The sequence below is a fragment of the Mustela nigripes genome, chromosome 9 (assembly GCF_022355385.1).
Source record: "Mustela nigripes isolate SB6536 chromosome 9, MUSNIG.SB6536, whole genome shotgun sequence".
Classification (NCBI taxonomy): Eukaryota; Metazoa; Chordata; class Mammalia; order Carnivora; family Mustelidae; genus Mustela; species Mustela nigripes.
The window spans coordinates 53,970-71,059 of NC_081565.1; the positions used below are offsets into that span (position 1 = coordinate 53,970).

Consider the following 17,090-nt stretch of genomic DNA (forward strand, 5'->3'; position numbering starts at 1 on the left):
TCCCCTGCTGTGTGTGGACGGCCGCGCCCTCTACAGATTTATAGAGACTTACAGAGGCGGGGCCGGGGTGTCGGGTGCTCTGCTCAGAAAGGACAAGGCTGGACCCCAGCCTCCTGTGCATGGCAGGCCTCTCTGGAGAATGCAGGACCCTTCTCTAGGTCCGTGCTGGCCCGTGCTCGTCCCCCCAGGGCTACGGGGTCCCCCCTAGGGCTGTGGGGTCCCCCCCAGGGCTGTGGGGTCACCTGCCTCCCTGTAGCACCACGGGCATTACTGACAACAACTCTGCTGTTAGACACATGCTGGACCGTGGGGCCTGGTGCTGCACAGGAGTGTGGCCAGACACCAACGGGAGACTCTGAGATGCTGACAGCCTACGACATGGCAGCGGGCAGTGACCAGGAGCTCTGGGAAGACCCCTCGGTGGGGAGGAAGGGGGGCAGGGAAGCCAGTCCCAGGGGACAGGGAGGAACAGCCACAGAACCAGTGCCCTGGGGAGGCAGGGACAGACCCGTGTCTCACCTCTGCAGCCCAGCCCCCTCTCTCACCTCCACTTCCTATTCTTAGGACCATAGGTCTGAAGGGACCTTCCACCTCCCAGCCACACCCACCCACTCTCTCTCTGCCTTGAAGGAGCTACTGTGCTCCCCTTTCACAGTGACCACTGCCATACTCTGGCCTCCCCACCAACCAGAGCCTCTGGTGACCTCCTGCCACGCCGTCCCCTGTGCACACACACCTCTCCTCCCTTCTCCGGGACCTCCGTCTCTGCCTCTTTCATCCTGCATCTCAGGACTGAATATCCCCCTCGGCTCTCCCCCTCACACATACCCGGAGTCCACCCGACTCCCAATCCCCAGCAGAGACACAATGTGGACTGTCCCTGCTCCACAGGACCCACACCTGCCTGCTCCCAGCTCAGGGCGGGTGGGGGGCAGCCGGCATGCAGAAACTCTGGGGGTCATCCCTGACATCTCCCTCCCTCTCCCCATCTAATTTATCCCGTTCCGCAGATTCTCTCCAAAATCTCTTCCCAAGCATTTCACTCCCAAACTCCCCACACGACCTCCATCATCTCCTGAAGACCCGGCCTGCCCGTGGAGCTCTGTGCAGGGTTCTGCGGAAGCCAAGGCTGGCCGTGTCCCCACCGACCCCCCCGTCCGCTGCCACCACCCACTCCTCCGGCACACGTCCGTGCTCGCAGGCAGGACCGTGCTCCCTAGCAGAGCCCAGTGAGCTCCCGGGACATGGGTGGGGAGCAAAAGCTCAAGACAGGGAGGGAGGGTGGGTGGTGGAGGCTGGGCAGAGAGAAGGCACGTGTGGCGGGGTGGGGCCGGACGGCACAGCCAGACTCCATCAAACCCTCTGCCCTCAGGACCCCTGCTGCCCCGCACCTTCGCTCTGTCTACCACCTCCGCCGGGGACGGTCTCCCCACCCTTCCTCATCCACCTCACCTCTTACTGACACCCCACCTGACCTTCCCACCCTAACATCAGTTCCCTCCTCGGCTCTGGGCTGCCTCCCAGTACCTCCCACCCTGTGAGGTCTTGGTGCCCTACTGACTCGTCTGGTTTGCTGTCTCTCCGACCTGCACAGAAGCTTATCAAGGACGGGGTCCTTGTCCGTTCTGCTCATTCCCCTGTTCTCCCAGCACCTAACCTGCTGTTAGGGAAGAACTGGGTGACCTACGGCACCAGCGGGACTGATGAGGGGATGAGAGACGCTGGCGACTTCATGGTAAACAGAGTGGAGAAACAGGCGGACAGGTGAGTGGACATCGTGGACAAACGCAGGCGTGCATGCACAGTGGGCACGACGGAAAATGGACACACGAGGGACATAAATGGGACACGTGCGTGGCAATGAGCAGTCCAGCAGCAGGGATGGCAGCTCTGCGGCTGACCGGGGTCAAGCCCTAGCCCTACTGCTGGGGCTCACTCCTGTGCATCTGCGGACAGGCCTGGGGCCTTCCTGTGGCTCTCCGTCCTCATCTGTGGGGTGACCGCAGATTGCTGGGGTGATCAGGACTCTAGTACATTTAAAGTGCACAGAATCCATGCCCATCAGGCCATGTCTAGCACACGCTGCTACCGTGCACGTGGACCATGGCCACGGACATGGGACAGGCACACATGGTGTGGGCACACAGGAGACTCACAGGTTGGTGGGGCTTAAACAGAACATGGAGCTGTACGGCACGATGGGTCGGGGGCCACTCCGCACCACACCGTCAGCCTCCGCCTCCTTCTTCCCCTCGGCTTGGCTTTCCAGGTCCACGTTACCACCTACAAGGACACAGGGCCACCCAGTTAGAGACATGGTACCTGTGAAGCTGGCATCACATGGCGTCACCTGCACAGCAGACAGGTTCCAGCCCCAACCCCACTGGCCTCCAGGGACCCAGCCAGAGAAGAGCATGTGCCTAAGACCCCGCTTCACAGGAGACTCCCTCCAACAGCTGCTGAGGATGGAGCCAGCACTGGGCGCCCTTCTTCCCCTCCCCCTGCATGAGGGTCAGGGTGGGAGCAGCACCGAGCCCTGGGCCCCTGGCTGTGGGCACATCTGCCCCCAGTAGGGACGACTGATCTAGATGTTCTATGAACACCAAAGTCCCCCTCGGCCCCCAAGACCAGGGCCATCAGGCTCCACTCACTGGGTTCAGGGCTCGGTGCCTCCTGGAGAAAAGGCGGCACGTGTCTGTGTGGTGAGAAAACCCTGCAGGGATCTCAGGCCAGCAGGACAGGGAGGAGCAGGGGCCTGCCCTGGACCACACACACTCCTCTGAACCCAGGAGTCCAGGCGGACCCAGCCTGGGACCCTGGCAAAGGCCTACAGAGCCAGGACAGTCGCCCAGGGAGGACTTCAGCAGAGCCCACATCTCGCAGGGGCCCCCCGCTCGGCCCCTCACCACTCGCTGCCCTGCCCCTCAGTCCCATCCTTTGCTTTCCCACCGCTCAAACTACCCAGGGTTAAAACGCCCTGTTAAGTGGATTCTCTTAGGCAGATGCCTGCTCCTGTTAAGTGGATTCTGGTGTCTGTGCATCGTGCTTTTTCTCCCACTGACTTTTCATTTCTCACTATCCCAAGGTGCATTTCTATTCTTGTGGGTAACGGAGTTTTTGAGACCACAGGGGTGCCCGGGAAGACGGGGCGGTGACTTGGAGCCAAGGCCCAGGACTGGACCTCACATGGCATCTCACGAGAAAAGGGATGTTAGAAGGCAGTGGAGAGGAGGGTGCAGCCGCCAGTCCCAGGGAGGACAGCTGGGCCCGAGGAAAGGTCCCGGGCATGCATGGAAGAGCTCAGGGCAGCAGCTCCCCCACTGATGTCATTACAGAACCTTCCAGAAAGCTATTTGGCAAATAAGTCCTAAAGAATTCTACTCACTGATTTAATCTGTAACCTGCATTCACAAAGGTGTTTGTTGTCAGTTCTTCTATAGTAACAAAAAACTATAAAACGTACAATTGTTGGAAAAAGACTATGCAATATTCATGATTCACCATACTATAGATATTTAAAATGCCTACAAATACTTTCAACGATAAAAGAAGCTTAAGATATTGTAAGTTAAAAAAAAAAAGGTTGCATAGTTGTATATCCCAGATGACTCAACTCCAAAACAGGAATACATGTGGCGAGAGAAGCAACACCAAAACAGTACTAATTGTGGTGATCGTTCAACAGCAGACAGGAATTTTAATTCTCTTCACAACATTTTTAACATTCAAAAAATTTTTTTCATGATGAGCATGCATTACTTTTAAATTAAGAAAAATTTACTATTTAAAACCATAGCTTTTCGGGACACCTGGGTGGCTCAGTCGGTTAAGCTGCTGCCTTCAGCTCAGGTCATGCTCCCAGGGTCCTGAAATCAAGTCCCGCATCAGGCTCCTTGCTCAGTGGGGAGCCTGCTTCTCTCTCTGCCTCTGCCTGCCTCTCTGCCTGCTTGTGCGTGCTCTCTCTCTGACCAATAGATAAACAAAATCTTGGAAATAAATACATAAATAAATAAAACCATAGCTTTTCTCTTCAGACTCCTCAATAACAATAAGGCTGCACCAATATGGACTCAAGAGTTTTGCCGTGCAAGATAAAGTGGAAAGATGCCAGAAACCAGGTGGAAATACTCCTCCTGAAACAGATTTACAGCAACAACAAATGGGATCAACTAAGTCAAAGCAGACCAAAAAAACAGGAGAGGATCAAAACGGAACTGCAGCAGACTAAGTAAGTTCATTGTTAGAAGCAAGTCACTAAAAAACGAACAAGAAAACCAATAAGCGAGACTTGACAGTAACGAAAATTAAATCCCGAAATGGGACAGTCCCCCCAGCAAAATGGCCAGCTGCCGAGCGGGGACAAGAGAGCGTGCACGCACAACAGCCACGTGCTGGACGTGGTCCAAGGGCTTCGTGCGTCCTCACAGCAGGCTTCGTGCGTCCTCACAGCAGGCACTGGCTCCCACTTTCCCCCTAAGGCCATGTACCTACTTGCAGTGTAAGGGAACAGCCCAGTAGAAAGCGACACTCTTACAAGGAGAAAGAAATGAAGACTGGTGTTTGGGAATGATGAAGTATCTGGGGACGAGGGGCAAAATCCCAAAGTGGGGTGTTGGGGAGACGAGACGTGAGTCCCAATTACTACCCCCTGCACACTGCGGCACGCGCGAGAGGAGGCCTGTCTCCGCTAGAGGCAAATGCCCTCCAGGAAGCTCATGCCAGGGATGGACAGCAAGGCTGGATGCTGTGTCAGTGCCAACAGAGGTAACTTCTCGGGCACGTGGCTCTACTGGGGCTGCTCCCGTTGGCGTCGGGTGCTAGTTGCAGAGCTGCGTGGTGTGGCATCCCTGCCCTTTACCCTAACTTTCCGACAAGGCCTATTCTCTCCAGTGCACGGCATTCTCAGGAATGCACATAGCATCTTGTAGCAGGAAGGTCTGTAGTTAAGAAAGACAGAAAATGGTATTTATCAAAAACACAAGAAATAATAAGCGTCGGGAGGGTGTGGAGAGAAAGGAGCCCTCGCGCACTGCTGGTGGGAATGCAAACTGGCGCAGCCATGGTGGAAAACGGTCGGAGGCTCCTCAAAAAAAAACCGAAAAACAGAATTACCACATGATCAGTGATTCCACTACTGAGTACTTACCCAAAGAACAGGAAAACACTCCTCAGAAAGCTACAGGCACTGCTGTGTTCATGGCAGCAGCATTTACAACAGCCAAGTGTGGAAGCAGCCCAAGGGTGCAGAGACAGGTGAGTGGATAAAGATGTGGTACACACATGACAGAACATCGCTTGGTATTGAAAAGAATGAAATCTCGCCCCTGGCAACAATACGGACAGATCTGGGGAGTATTAGGCTAAATGAAAGAAGTAAATGCAAGAAAGACAGATACCATACGACCTCACTCACATGTGGATTTAAGAAACAAAACATTTGAACAAATTAAAAAGAGACAAACAGGGGTGCCTGGGTGGCTCAGTGGGTTAAGCCTCATGATCTCGGGGTCCTGGGATCGAGCCCCGCATCAGGCTCTCTGCTCAGCGGGGAGCCTGCTTCCCCCTCTCTCTGCCTGCCTCTCTGTCTGCTTGTGAACTCTCTCTCTGTCAAATAAATAAATCTTAAAAAAAATAAAAAATAAAAAGAGACAGACAAATTAAAAAGAGACGAGCAAGAAAACGGGCACATATATGCAGAGTAAAAACTGGCGGCTGCTGAAGAGGAGGTAGGAGGGAGACGCAGGAATAGGGGAAGGAGCTCCAGAGCCCACTGACCATGACGAACACTGGGTGATACAGAGAACTGCTGACTCGGGGTGCCCAGGGGCTCGGGCAGTGAAGCGTCTGCCCTTGGCTCAGGCCATGGTCCCAGGGTGCTGGGATCCAGCCCGGGTCAGGCTCCCTCCCTGCCCGGCGGAGAATCTGCTTCTCCCTCTGCCTCTGCTCTCCCCCACCCCCATGCTCTCTCTCTTCCCTCTCAGATAAATAAAAACAAAAAAAGAATTGTTAAGTCGCTGTATTGTACACCTGAAGCTAATATAACACTGTCTATTAATCAACTTCAATGAAAAAAGAATAAAAATGATATAAAGATCTAAGACGGAATATAAAAAGAAAAGCCAAGAAACGGACGGACCTAAAGAGACATGATCTCTGTAAAGTCAAAACAATAATAACATCTACTTTTTAAGATTAGTTAAAGGATAAAGTGTTATCCCACAAAGGACGACTGTAACAAGGAAGCTAGGAGAAGCGTGATTGCAGCTGCCCCTCTGGGGTTCCAGCATCGCCCACGGGAGCTTAGAGCAAACCCAACGACAGACTTGGCGACACGCACAGCGGCCATGACAGGGAGCGCCGTGAGAGAAGAAACCGAAACAGAGTTCGTAGCTTTTAAACTAGAGGGGAAAATGTGATGCATAAGCAAATAAGTGGCCAATTTCTAGTATTCCTAAAAGGAATGGAAAGAAGAAAAAAGCCCAGGAGAAACGGAACAAACGCCGCACTCTGAAGCGGATGAAGCAATAAAAAGGTCAAAAGAGACCAGCGAAGCGAGTTGGAGTGACCCCCACACCATCACAGGCACGTGCGGCCCGGCTCTGGCTCCGGCTCCGGCTGCGCGCTTCAAACCCCCAGTTCTAGGCAGTGTCCCCGAGACACACCCCAAATGTAAGGCCACATACAGGTCACAAGCCAAAAGTTGGGAAGTGATACACCTGCCAAATGTTCAAAAGAAAAAAGGTCAGTTCTATTTTTGCATCAGAAAAACAGACTTTAAGAAAAAAATCACTGGAGTGACAGTGGGTCAGCAGTGGTAGCTCGGACCTTGTGAGATGTAAGGGTTCACACACATAGATAATCCCCCAAATACAGAAAGCAACATATATCTTAATAGAAGTTTTGGGGGTTTTAATGAAGAAATAAAACAAATAAAAAAAAGCCCCACAAAAGAGATGCAGATTCACAGAGCTACTGTTGTGGAAACATACATAACAACGCCCGGTCACCTGTCAGAATGTTTTCTACAATAAGCTGCATGTTCCAAACTATTCCAAGAACAGACAAATCTAAAAAAAAGAAAGATTTGGGGGCGCATGGGGGGCTCAGTGGGTTAAAGCCTCTGCCTTCAGCTCAGGTCATGATCCCAGGGTCCTGGGATCGAGTCCCGCATCGGGCTCTCTGCTCAGCAGGGAACCTGCTTCCTCTTCTCTCTCTGCCTGCCTCTCTGCCTGCTTGTGATCTCTGTCTGTCCAATAAATAAATAAAGTTTTAAGAAAAAAAGAAAGAAAGATTTCAACATACCTCACTCAATTATCAATGGGTCAGTCATTGACATGGCAAAATATTAGTGAATATACAGAATATTTACCAATAAAGACTTGATTTAGCAAATACCAAAAGGCCAGTGACTAACTGAACATAATAAAAAAAATACATTAAAAAAATTTTTAAGGCCAGTGTTCCCCAAATTAGAGAAAACATATTCCCCTTTTCCCTTTTTTTTTTTTAAGATTTATTTATTTATTTATTTATTTGCGAGGGAGAGAGGGAGAAAGCATGAGTGAGAAGGGCAAAGGCAGGGAGAAAGACTCACAAGCAGACCTCACACCAAGTGATCCCACAGCCCCGAGATCATGACTTGAGCCGAAATGATGAGTTGGGTGCTTAACCGACTCGCACCACTCAGGTGCCCCAGCACATTCCTCTTAAGCACAGGGGGGAACACTTACAAAAGCTGACCACGTGCCAAGCTGTAAAGCAATTACAAGTATTTCTCAAAGGAAACCATCATACGGGTCATGTTCTTTAACCCCCAGTGCAATTAAGTTAGAAATTAAGGCAATAATCAGGAATAAAAAGATCAATTAAGATTTAAATTTTATAATTGGAAATTGAAAAACAGACTTTAACGAGTTCATTGGTCAAAAATTATGTATTTATAGGCAGTATAACTGTGTCTACATAGAAAACAAAGTAATCTACAGAGAAATTATTTAGGCTAACAAGAAATTTTGCTTGGCAACTTGGCAAGTTACTTGGAAACTTTTGCTTGGCAACTGTGGATTTTGCAAGCCACATAGCTGCCAAGCAAACAAAGCCAACATACTTAAAAATACAATGTTTTAAATAATATAATTTAAAAAACAGAATAAGCAAAAATCAAAGACAAAAAAAGGAATTTTAGGGCAGTGAAACTACTCTGAAAGATACTATAAAGGTAGCTATATGTCCTCATATATTTGTCCAAACCCTTAGAACATAAAACACCAAGACTGAACTCCAATATCAACTATGAACTCCGGGTGTAGGCTCATTGACTGTAACAAATGCACCACTTTTGGTTGGGGGGGGGTTGCTGATAGGAAGGGAAATTGTACATGTGCAAGGGCAGTGAATATACAGCAAATCTACACTTTCTGCTGAATTTTACTGTGAACCCAAAACAAAAAGATAAACTGCTTCATATAAGGGAAAAGAGATATAAATACAAAATCAAAGAAGTAAGATAAAAATCCTATAATCTTGGGCACCTCAGCGGCTCAGTGGGTCAAGCCTTTGGCTCAGGTCATGATCTCAGGGTCCTGGGATCAAGTCCTGCATTGGGCTCTCTGCTCAGCAGGGCACCTGCTTCCTCCTCTCTCTGCCTCTCTGCCTACTTGTGATCTCTCTGTGTCAAATAAATAAATAAAATATTTTTTTAATCCTATAATCTTACATTTGAATGACAAATGGCAAAAGAATACATGATATATTCTCTTTAAAAAAGAAAAAAGTACAACATCCATTCATGGAAAAAAGAAACCTCAACAAAGTAGGTTTTAGAAGGAACATACCTCAACATAATAAAGGCCTTCTATGAAAAACCCAAATCTAACATCATATGCAATGGTGAAAAGCTGAGAGCTGTTCCCCTAAGATGCGGAACAAGACAGGATATCCACTCTCACCACTGTTATTCAACATAGTACGGTAGGTTCTAGCCACAGCAATCAGACAAGAAAAGGAAATAAAAGGCATCCAAATTGCTAAGGAAGAAACCAAATTTTCACTATCTGCAGATGACATAATACCCTAAAGAGAAAACACCAAAGACTCGACCAAAAAACTGTAAGTGACAAAAACAGGAAATGAACTGATAAATGAACTCAGTAACGTTGCAGGATACAAAATCCATATACAGAAATCTGTTCTACTTCTATACACTAATAATGAAATATCAGAAAGAAAGATTTAGAAACTAATCTCACAATTGCACCAAAAATAATAAAATAAACTTAACCAAAGAGGGGGAAGACCTATACTCCAAAAACTACAAAACGTTGATGAAAGGAATCAAAGATGACACAAATAAATGGAGAGACATTCCAGGCTCATGTGATTAGAAAAACAAATATTGTTAAAATGTCCATATTACCCAAAGCAATCTACAGATTTAATGCAAACCTCATCAAAATACAAATAGCATTTTTCACAGAATTAGAACAAATAATCCTAAAATTTGTATAGAACTGAAAAATTCCTGAATAGACAAAACAATCTTGAAAAAGAAGGACAAAACTGGAGGTATTACAATCCCAAATTTCAAGATATACTATAAAGCTGTAGTAATCAAAACAGTATGGTACCGGCACAAAAATAGATTAAAAGAACAAAACAGAAAACCAAAAATAAACCCATGTTTACAGGGTTAATTAATCTATGACAAAGGAGGCAAGATTATGCAACGGAAAAAGTCTTTTCAATAAATGGTGTTTGGTGTGGGGGGGTGTCACCTAGGTGGCTCAGTCGGTGAAGCATCTGCCTTCAGCGCAGGCCATGATCTCAGGGTCCTGGGATCGAGCCCCATGTCAGGCTCCCTGCTTCTCCTTCTCCCTCTACTCCTCCCCCTACTCGCTCTCTCTCCTGCTCTCTCTCAAAAAATATAAATAAAATCTCTTTTTTAAAATGGTATTGGCAAAATCAGACAGCTACATGCAAAAGAATGAAACTGGACCATTGTCTTACACCATGCACAAAAATAAACTCAAAGTGGATTAAAGACGGGGCACCTGGGTGGCTCAGTGGGTTAAAGCCTCTGCCTTCAGCTCAGGTCATGATCCCAGGGTCCTGGGATCGAGCCCCACATTGGGCTCTCTGCTCGGCGGGGAGCCTGCTTCTCTTCCTCTCTGTCTCTCTCTCTGCCTGCCTCTCTGCCTATTTGTGATCTCTGTCTATCAAATAAATGAATAAAATCTTTAAAAAAATGAATTAAAGACATAAGTATGAGGTCTGAAACCATAAGAACCCTGGAAGAGAGAACAGAGAGTAATTTCTCTGCCATCAGCAGTAGCAACATTTCTCTAAATATGTCTCCTAAGGCAAGGGAAACAAAGGCAATATTAAACCATGGGGACTACACCACAATAAAAAGCTTCTGAACAGCAAAGGAAACATTCAACCACAAAAAAGAACAACCTACCGAATGGGAGAAGGTATTTGCAAAGGACATATCAGATAAAGGGTCAATATCCAAAATCCATAAGGAATTTACACAAGTCAAAACCAAGAAACCCCAAATAATCAATTAAAAATATGCGGAAAGCATGAACGTTTCCCAAAGACGACATCAAGATGAGAAGATGCTCAACGTCCCTCATCATCAGGGAAATGGAAATTAAAACCACAAGGAGATACACCTCGCTCCTGTCAGAATGGCTGTGCAACCAGCAGTGCACAGCAAGCGCTGGCCAGGGTTCAGAGAGAAAGGGACACTTGCACACCAGCACTAGCGCCTGAAAGCAAACTGGCGCAGCCACTGTGGAAAGAGGATGGAAGTTAATCAAGAAGATGGGGCGCCTGGGGGGTTCAGTGGTTAAAACCTCTGCCTTCAGCTCAGGTCATGATTCCAGGGTCCTAGCATCGAGCCCGGCGTCGGGCTCTCTGCTCCATGGGGAGCCTGCCTCTCTGCCTACTTGTGATCTCTGTCTGTCCAATAAATAAAATCTTAAAAAAAAAAAAAAGTTAAAAATAGAATTACCACATAGTCCAGCCTCTGCACTACCGGGGATTTACGGAAGAACGCAAAAACACTATCCGAGAAGGTACACGCAGGGGTGTTGGGCTCAGTCCGTTAAGCGCCCAACTCTCCATTTTGACTCGGGTCGTGATCTCAAGGTGGGGAGATGGAGCCCTGTGTCGGGCTCCACACTCCGCAGGGCATCTGCTGGGGTGCTCTACGTCCCTCTGCCCCTCACCACCACATGTGCACGCACTCTCTCTCTCTCAAATACAAAATCAGCAGACCTCTAGAAAAAGAGACAATCACCTGTCTTTACTGCGGCACTGTTTACAACACCGACCTAGGGAAGCAGCCCAAGCGCCCGCCAGTGCATGAGCGAAGAAAGACATGACACACGCCCACGCACGATGGGACAGTACTCAGCCGCAGCGCGATGAGACCCTGCCACCTGAACACCAGAGACAGATCTAGAGAGCATGACAGCAAGTGAATAAGTCAGAGGAGAACAAATACCACGTGATTTCATGCATATGTGGAACCGAATAAACGAACCAGACAAAAGACAAAAAGACACAGACTCTTCACTATAAAGAAAAACTGGTGGTTCCGCAGGGGAGATGGGGCCGGAGATGGCGAGACAGGTGAGGGGATTAAGCGGACGCTTGTCTCGATGAGCCCCGAGGAACGCACAGCACTGTGGAGTCACCGTATTGCACACCTGAAGCTAACACAACACTGTACACCAACTATGCTGGCATTTAAATAAATAGTTATTTAAATTTAAAATGAAAAAACAGTTCTGAAAAAGTTGGAAGCAATAAAACCCAGTAGCAACAACCACACAGCTAAACAAGCCTCATTTCCCAACAAAGGGGCCGCCGCGTCTCAGATCAGGCTCTACAGAAGCCCCAAGACAAGGAGCCGTGGGAGGGTGACCAACTACTCCCAGAATAACAGGAAGGAAGTGAGGAAAACAGAGCAGGAAAGAGAAAACAGCCAAGCAAGAGTGTGGTGGCAGGTAAAACCCTGTAATAGCAGGGTCAGGCTGTTCCCACAAGGGCTCTGGGGTCTGAGCTAAGCCTCAAAGTTGTCCCAACCTGAAGCCACAGGCTGGGCTCTCCTGCCTTTACACCACCCCTTCACTGGCTCTGGTCGCCTGGGCGATGTATGCCCACTTCCTGTCCTCTCCCTCCGGTGGTCCGCGCAGTCCTCCAGGAGGAGCTGAAGGCGAGGCTACTGAAGTCAGAGGACAGAAAGGAGTTGGAACAGCCAGTGTCCCGTACACAGGTCTTCTTGGAGAGATGGCTGACTCCACGTCTGGGGCAGAAAAGGTACACGATAGCCCTGGAACACACTGCTCTCGATGAAAACCAGAAAGCCATCAAAGACAACATAGGCATGTGAGGTCCAAAAAGGCCAACTATAAGGGGCCCCCAGTGGCCAAAGATGGGACAATCTGAGCACCAAAAGTAACAGTGAGTTCCAAGAACTAAAGCACATCAAACACATTAAAATAAAAAAAACTCATACTAATAATTCTCATAAATGTCTAATTGGCCATATTTAGAGTTTCTGGGCACTGGTTCACTATTATAGTGAACGGGGGCACCTGGCGGCTCAGCTGGTTAAGCAGTGACTCTCCAACGGAACGCGGGTCTCGACCTCAGGGTCGTGAGTGTAAGCCCCGCTCTGGGCTCCACACTCAGCACGGAGTCCGCTCGTCCCTGTTCCTCTGCTCTTCCCCGCCCCACCCCGCCATCTCAAATAAGTAAAATCTTTTCTAAAATAGAAATAAACAAATAATGCCCATACACAAAGGCACAGAAGTAAGCATGTATCTTGCTTACTACAAATACCAACTCCATTTCCAGCAGCTGATGAGGTAAGTTCTTCCTTACAGAAAAGGTAAAAATAATAAGTGCACAAAGAACGACAGAGTCATGAATTCACCGTTGTGTGACACAAACCTCAGTGTCTACGGAAACCTTTAGGGGAAGCCTGGTAGAGAACTTCAGGGTGGATGGGTCAGGACCAACCGCTGTCATGCAGCAAAAAGGAAAACGTGACACTAGACACGACGTGTCCCATGTAAGGGTAGCAGGAAGCCCACCCTGCCTGCAAAGCTTCCCGGAAGAGTTTCGTTGGATTCCAATCAAGTCTCTAGATCCATAGTTTACAAACAAGGGCAATTCTGCCTCCCAGGGACATCTGGTCACTTCTGGAGACATGTTTCAGTTGTCCCAGGGTTAGGGTGCTGCCAGCATCTGGAGAGGAAAGGCCAGAGATGTTGCTGAAGAGCCTTAAAACCACAGGCCCGCCGCCGCCCACAAAACAAGCTCAGAAGCTTGGCCTTAGACTGAATTTCCAGTTACCAGGAGACACCGAGGACAGAGGACGGTATCAAATGACACTGTGAGGAAATGCAGAACGGAGGGAAGTCCTACAGGACAAACGACGGCCTCCTCAACAAAAAATGGCATAAAACAAGAGGGACGAAGGTGTTACAGAGTGAAAGAGACACAGATCAAGCAACAGCAGAGGAGTAAACCTTGTTTTGATCCTGATCCTAACAAATCAATGGTAAAAAGTTATTTTTTATTTTTTTTTTTAATTTTTATTTATTTGACAGACAGAGATCACAAGTAGGCAGAGAGGCAGGCAGAGAGAGGAGGAAGCAGGCTCCCTGCTGAGCAGAGAGCCCGATGCGGGACTCGATCCCAGGACCCTGAGATCATGACCTGAGCCGAAGGCAGCGGCTTAACACACTGAGCCACCCAGGCGCCCCAGAAGTTATTTTTTAGATAATTGGTAAAATTTAAACTTCGGATCGACATTAAGTAATATTGTGAAATTATTGTCAGTATTGCTAGGTCTAAGAATGCTCTGTGGTTGTACATCCTTAATTGTTCAAGATGCTTACAGGCACAGTTAGACCTAAAATCATATACAAAATCATAAACATATACAAATCATATACAAAAAGCACAGGGAGGGGTGCCTGGGGGGCTCAGTGGGTTAAGCCGCTGCCTTCGGCTCAGGTCAGATCTCAGGGTCCTGGGATCAAGCCCCGCATCGGGCTCTCTGCTCAGCAGGGAGCCTGCTTCCCCCTCTCTCTGCCTGTCTTTCTGCCTACTTGTGATCTCTGTCTGTCAAATAAATAAATAAAATCTTTAAAAAAAAAAAAAAGCACAGGAAAAAAATGAGAAGGTTCAAAGCGAAGATTAACAAAATGTGGATAATTGCTTAAGGATGGGTGACAGAATATGTGGATTCATTATACTTGTGTCTCTACTTTCAATGCTCTGATTTTCCACCGTAAAAAAGTTCTCCTTTAAGCAGCCTGGAGAGAAGCAGGGCCCCACAGAAGAGCAATTCAGACAGATGGATGCCTTCTCCACAAGAACGGCAGGTGGGAAAAGACAGAGGAATGGTGGCACCGTGGACAGAAAATCACTAACAAACTAGAATTCCACACAAAACAAAACCACTTTGGGGGCACCTGGGTGGCTCAGTGGGTTAAGCCTCTGCCTTCGGCTCAGGTCATGATCTCAGGGTCCTGGGATGGAGTGTCGCATCGGGCTCTCTGCTCAGCGGGGAGCCGGCTTCCCCGTCCCCCTCTGCCTGCCTCTCTACCTACTTGTGATCTCTCTCTCTCTCTGTCAAATAAGTAAATAATCTTTAAAAAACCTACTTTTTACTGACAATGGTTAAAATAAAGATTTTTCAAGCAAACCGAGAATTTACCACCATCAAACCTCACTAAAAGAGGGACACCTGGGTGGCTCAGTTGGTTAAGCCACTGCCTTCAGCTCAGGTCATGATCCTGGTGTCCTGGGATCGAGTCCCACATGGGGCTCCTTGCCCAGCAGGGAGCCTGCTTCTCTCTCTCTCTCTGTCTCTCCTGCTGCTTATGTGCTCTCCCTCTCTCTTTCTCTCTAACAAATAAATCAATAAAATCTTAAAAAAAAAAAAACTCACTAAAAGAAATAAATCCAAAAGTGTTCTTCAAACACAAGGGGAGGAAAAGTCAAATGGATGATCTAAAATACAAGAATTGATGAAATATTAGAAAATAAAATGATATCGATGGCAAAAAAAAAATTAGGAAACTTCTGCCATGCGGAAATTCAAAACAACACTTATAAATAAGTCATGGGTCATGAGAAATCATAATGAAATCTGGAAAAAGATTTAGAAGTATGAAAACTATGGTGTTTCAAAACTCATAAGACACAACTAAAACCCTTCTTAAGGCAAAGGTTAAAAGCGTGAACACACCAGCAAAGTAGAGGAGCTTACATGCCAGGAGCTGTGCGTCCCACTAGTAATTGGGAGAAAGAATACTATGACGTAGATAGAGAAGTGGAAGAAAAAATAATAAATAAAAACAGAAAACAAAGATACATTGGAGAAGATCAAGAAAGCCAAAAATTGAGTCTATTTAACTAGACAAAGATGTAGGAGAAAAAGAGGTTACCAAGGGAAGGGAAGAGGGAAGGAAATTAGAAATGTCACAGTGATCACAACTACAAATCCAGGAGAAACTAACAAGATAAGAGGGTGTCCCACAGATGATGGCGGTCACTGATACTCACACAGCCAGCAAGGAAAGCCAGTAAAATCACCCACAGTCCAACCCTACAGCGCCCGGAAAATGAGTATCGGCCTGAACTTACATGTCAGTGAGAAAGTGAACACTGAAGCCTGCACAAGCAGGCATCGAGCAGGGATTGCGTGGAGGAGGGAGAGGACAGCAGGATCTAGGTGGCAATGGGACACAGTGTTTGTCCTCAGAAGAGGGGGCCCCACCCTAAGCAGAAGGGTACTGAGATCGGAGCCCTGCCACCGCCAAGCACACAGGCCTGACACCAGCAACCTCGGGAAGACACTGCTTCTGGACGCAAAAGACACACTTGGAAGGGAGCAGCCCACATCAGCCCCTTTGTGATGAAGGGAAAGAGAAACAAGCTAGGGCTGGCCATCGCCCCCAGCAAGGTGCCACTGAACACAGAGGCTGCAGTTCACTGGGCTGACAGAAGAGGGTGCTTTCGAACCAGAGAGCAGGGAAGGCACCGGAGCCCCTGCCTCTTCCCCACACAATCACATGTAATCACTGGTCTCCGGAAATTGAACACGCTTCTTCATCATCAGAAAATGGAACCCGACGGCCCCACAAAGCTTCTAGCAAAAGAAAACAGAAAGTAAGGATGAAATGTTTCAGCTAATAAAAAATGCTCCACAAAAAAAAAACACCACAAGGCAGAGGAAAAGCGAACTACAACACAACTTTCCAACACGGATCAAATACAATTAGACCAGCAATTTCTAATGAGAAAAACCACCACAAATAAGGTTAAAAGATTGAAATAAGAATATATGGAAAACCAGGAGAAGAGAGATGAGAGCTGACCAAACTCAGGAGAGAAACTGAAAAAGAAATCATCTGAGAAATGAAGTAAAAGAGAAAGACAAGACTACCTCAGAAACCACAAGGAGTCCAACGGAAAACAGACATGACTGAAATCATCGCAAGATGAAAAGAAGACAGGGAGAAATGAGCCACGATTTTTGATAAAAGTGCCAAAGACATTCTATGAAAAAAAAAAAAAAAAGGGATAACCTTTACAACAAGCGGCAACAGAACAAATGCATACCCGTGTGGGGAGGAGGAAGGGAATAAAAAAATCCTCTACCCTCACCTCATACCATATATAAAAATTAACTCAAGACTTGAGCTCTTGGAAAGATGCATCCCACTAAGCACAACAAAAACCCCTAGGCACCATATAAAGCCAACCTAAGATTCTGAAAGGTGGAAAGGTGGAGAGAAGCCAGATCAGTTAGGGACCTTGGGGCCTGAGGAACAACACGGCAGAAAGTTTTTCTTCTCTGGGTTTTCTTCTATGCCTCATCTAAGTTTGGTGCAGGAGAAGCCAGCAACCCAGAAATCTCAGCAGACACAGATTTTTAAAAGCTCCCCAAAAAGCCAGCTCTCCCTAACAATAGGACCAGGAAAGATGCAGCTATAAAGACAGGAAACTTATGGACAATAAACACTCTACTATAGTCAAACACCCCAGAAAAAACTGTA

The 17,090-nt window shown here is 47.6% G+C and overlaps 1 protein-coding gene across 1 annotated transcript in view; it reads right to left on the reverse strand.

Moving 5' to 3' along the window:
• Positions 1 to 17,090, reverse strand: part of CACNA1B (calcium voltage-gated channel subunit alpha1 B) — a gene marked incomplete at its 3' end in the record, with an annotated part of 179,569 nt that overhangs the window by 52,858 nt on the left and 109,621 nt on the right. The window contains exon 22 of the mRNA XM_059412121.1: positions 2,157 to 2,283. Coding sequence (XP_059268104.1) covers positions 2,157 to 2,283 — 127 coding nt within the window. The remainder of the gene's footprint in view (positions 1 to 2,156; positions 2,284 to 17,090) is intronic.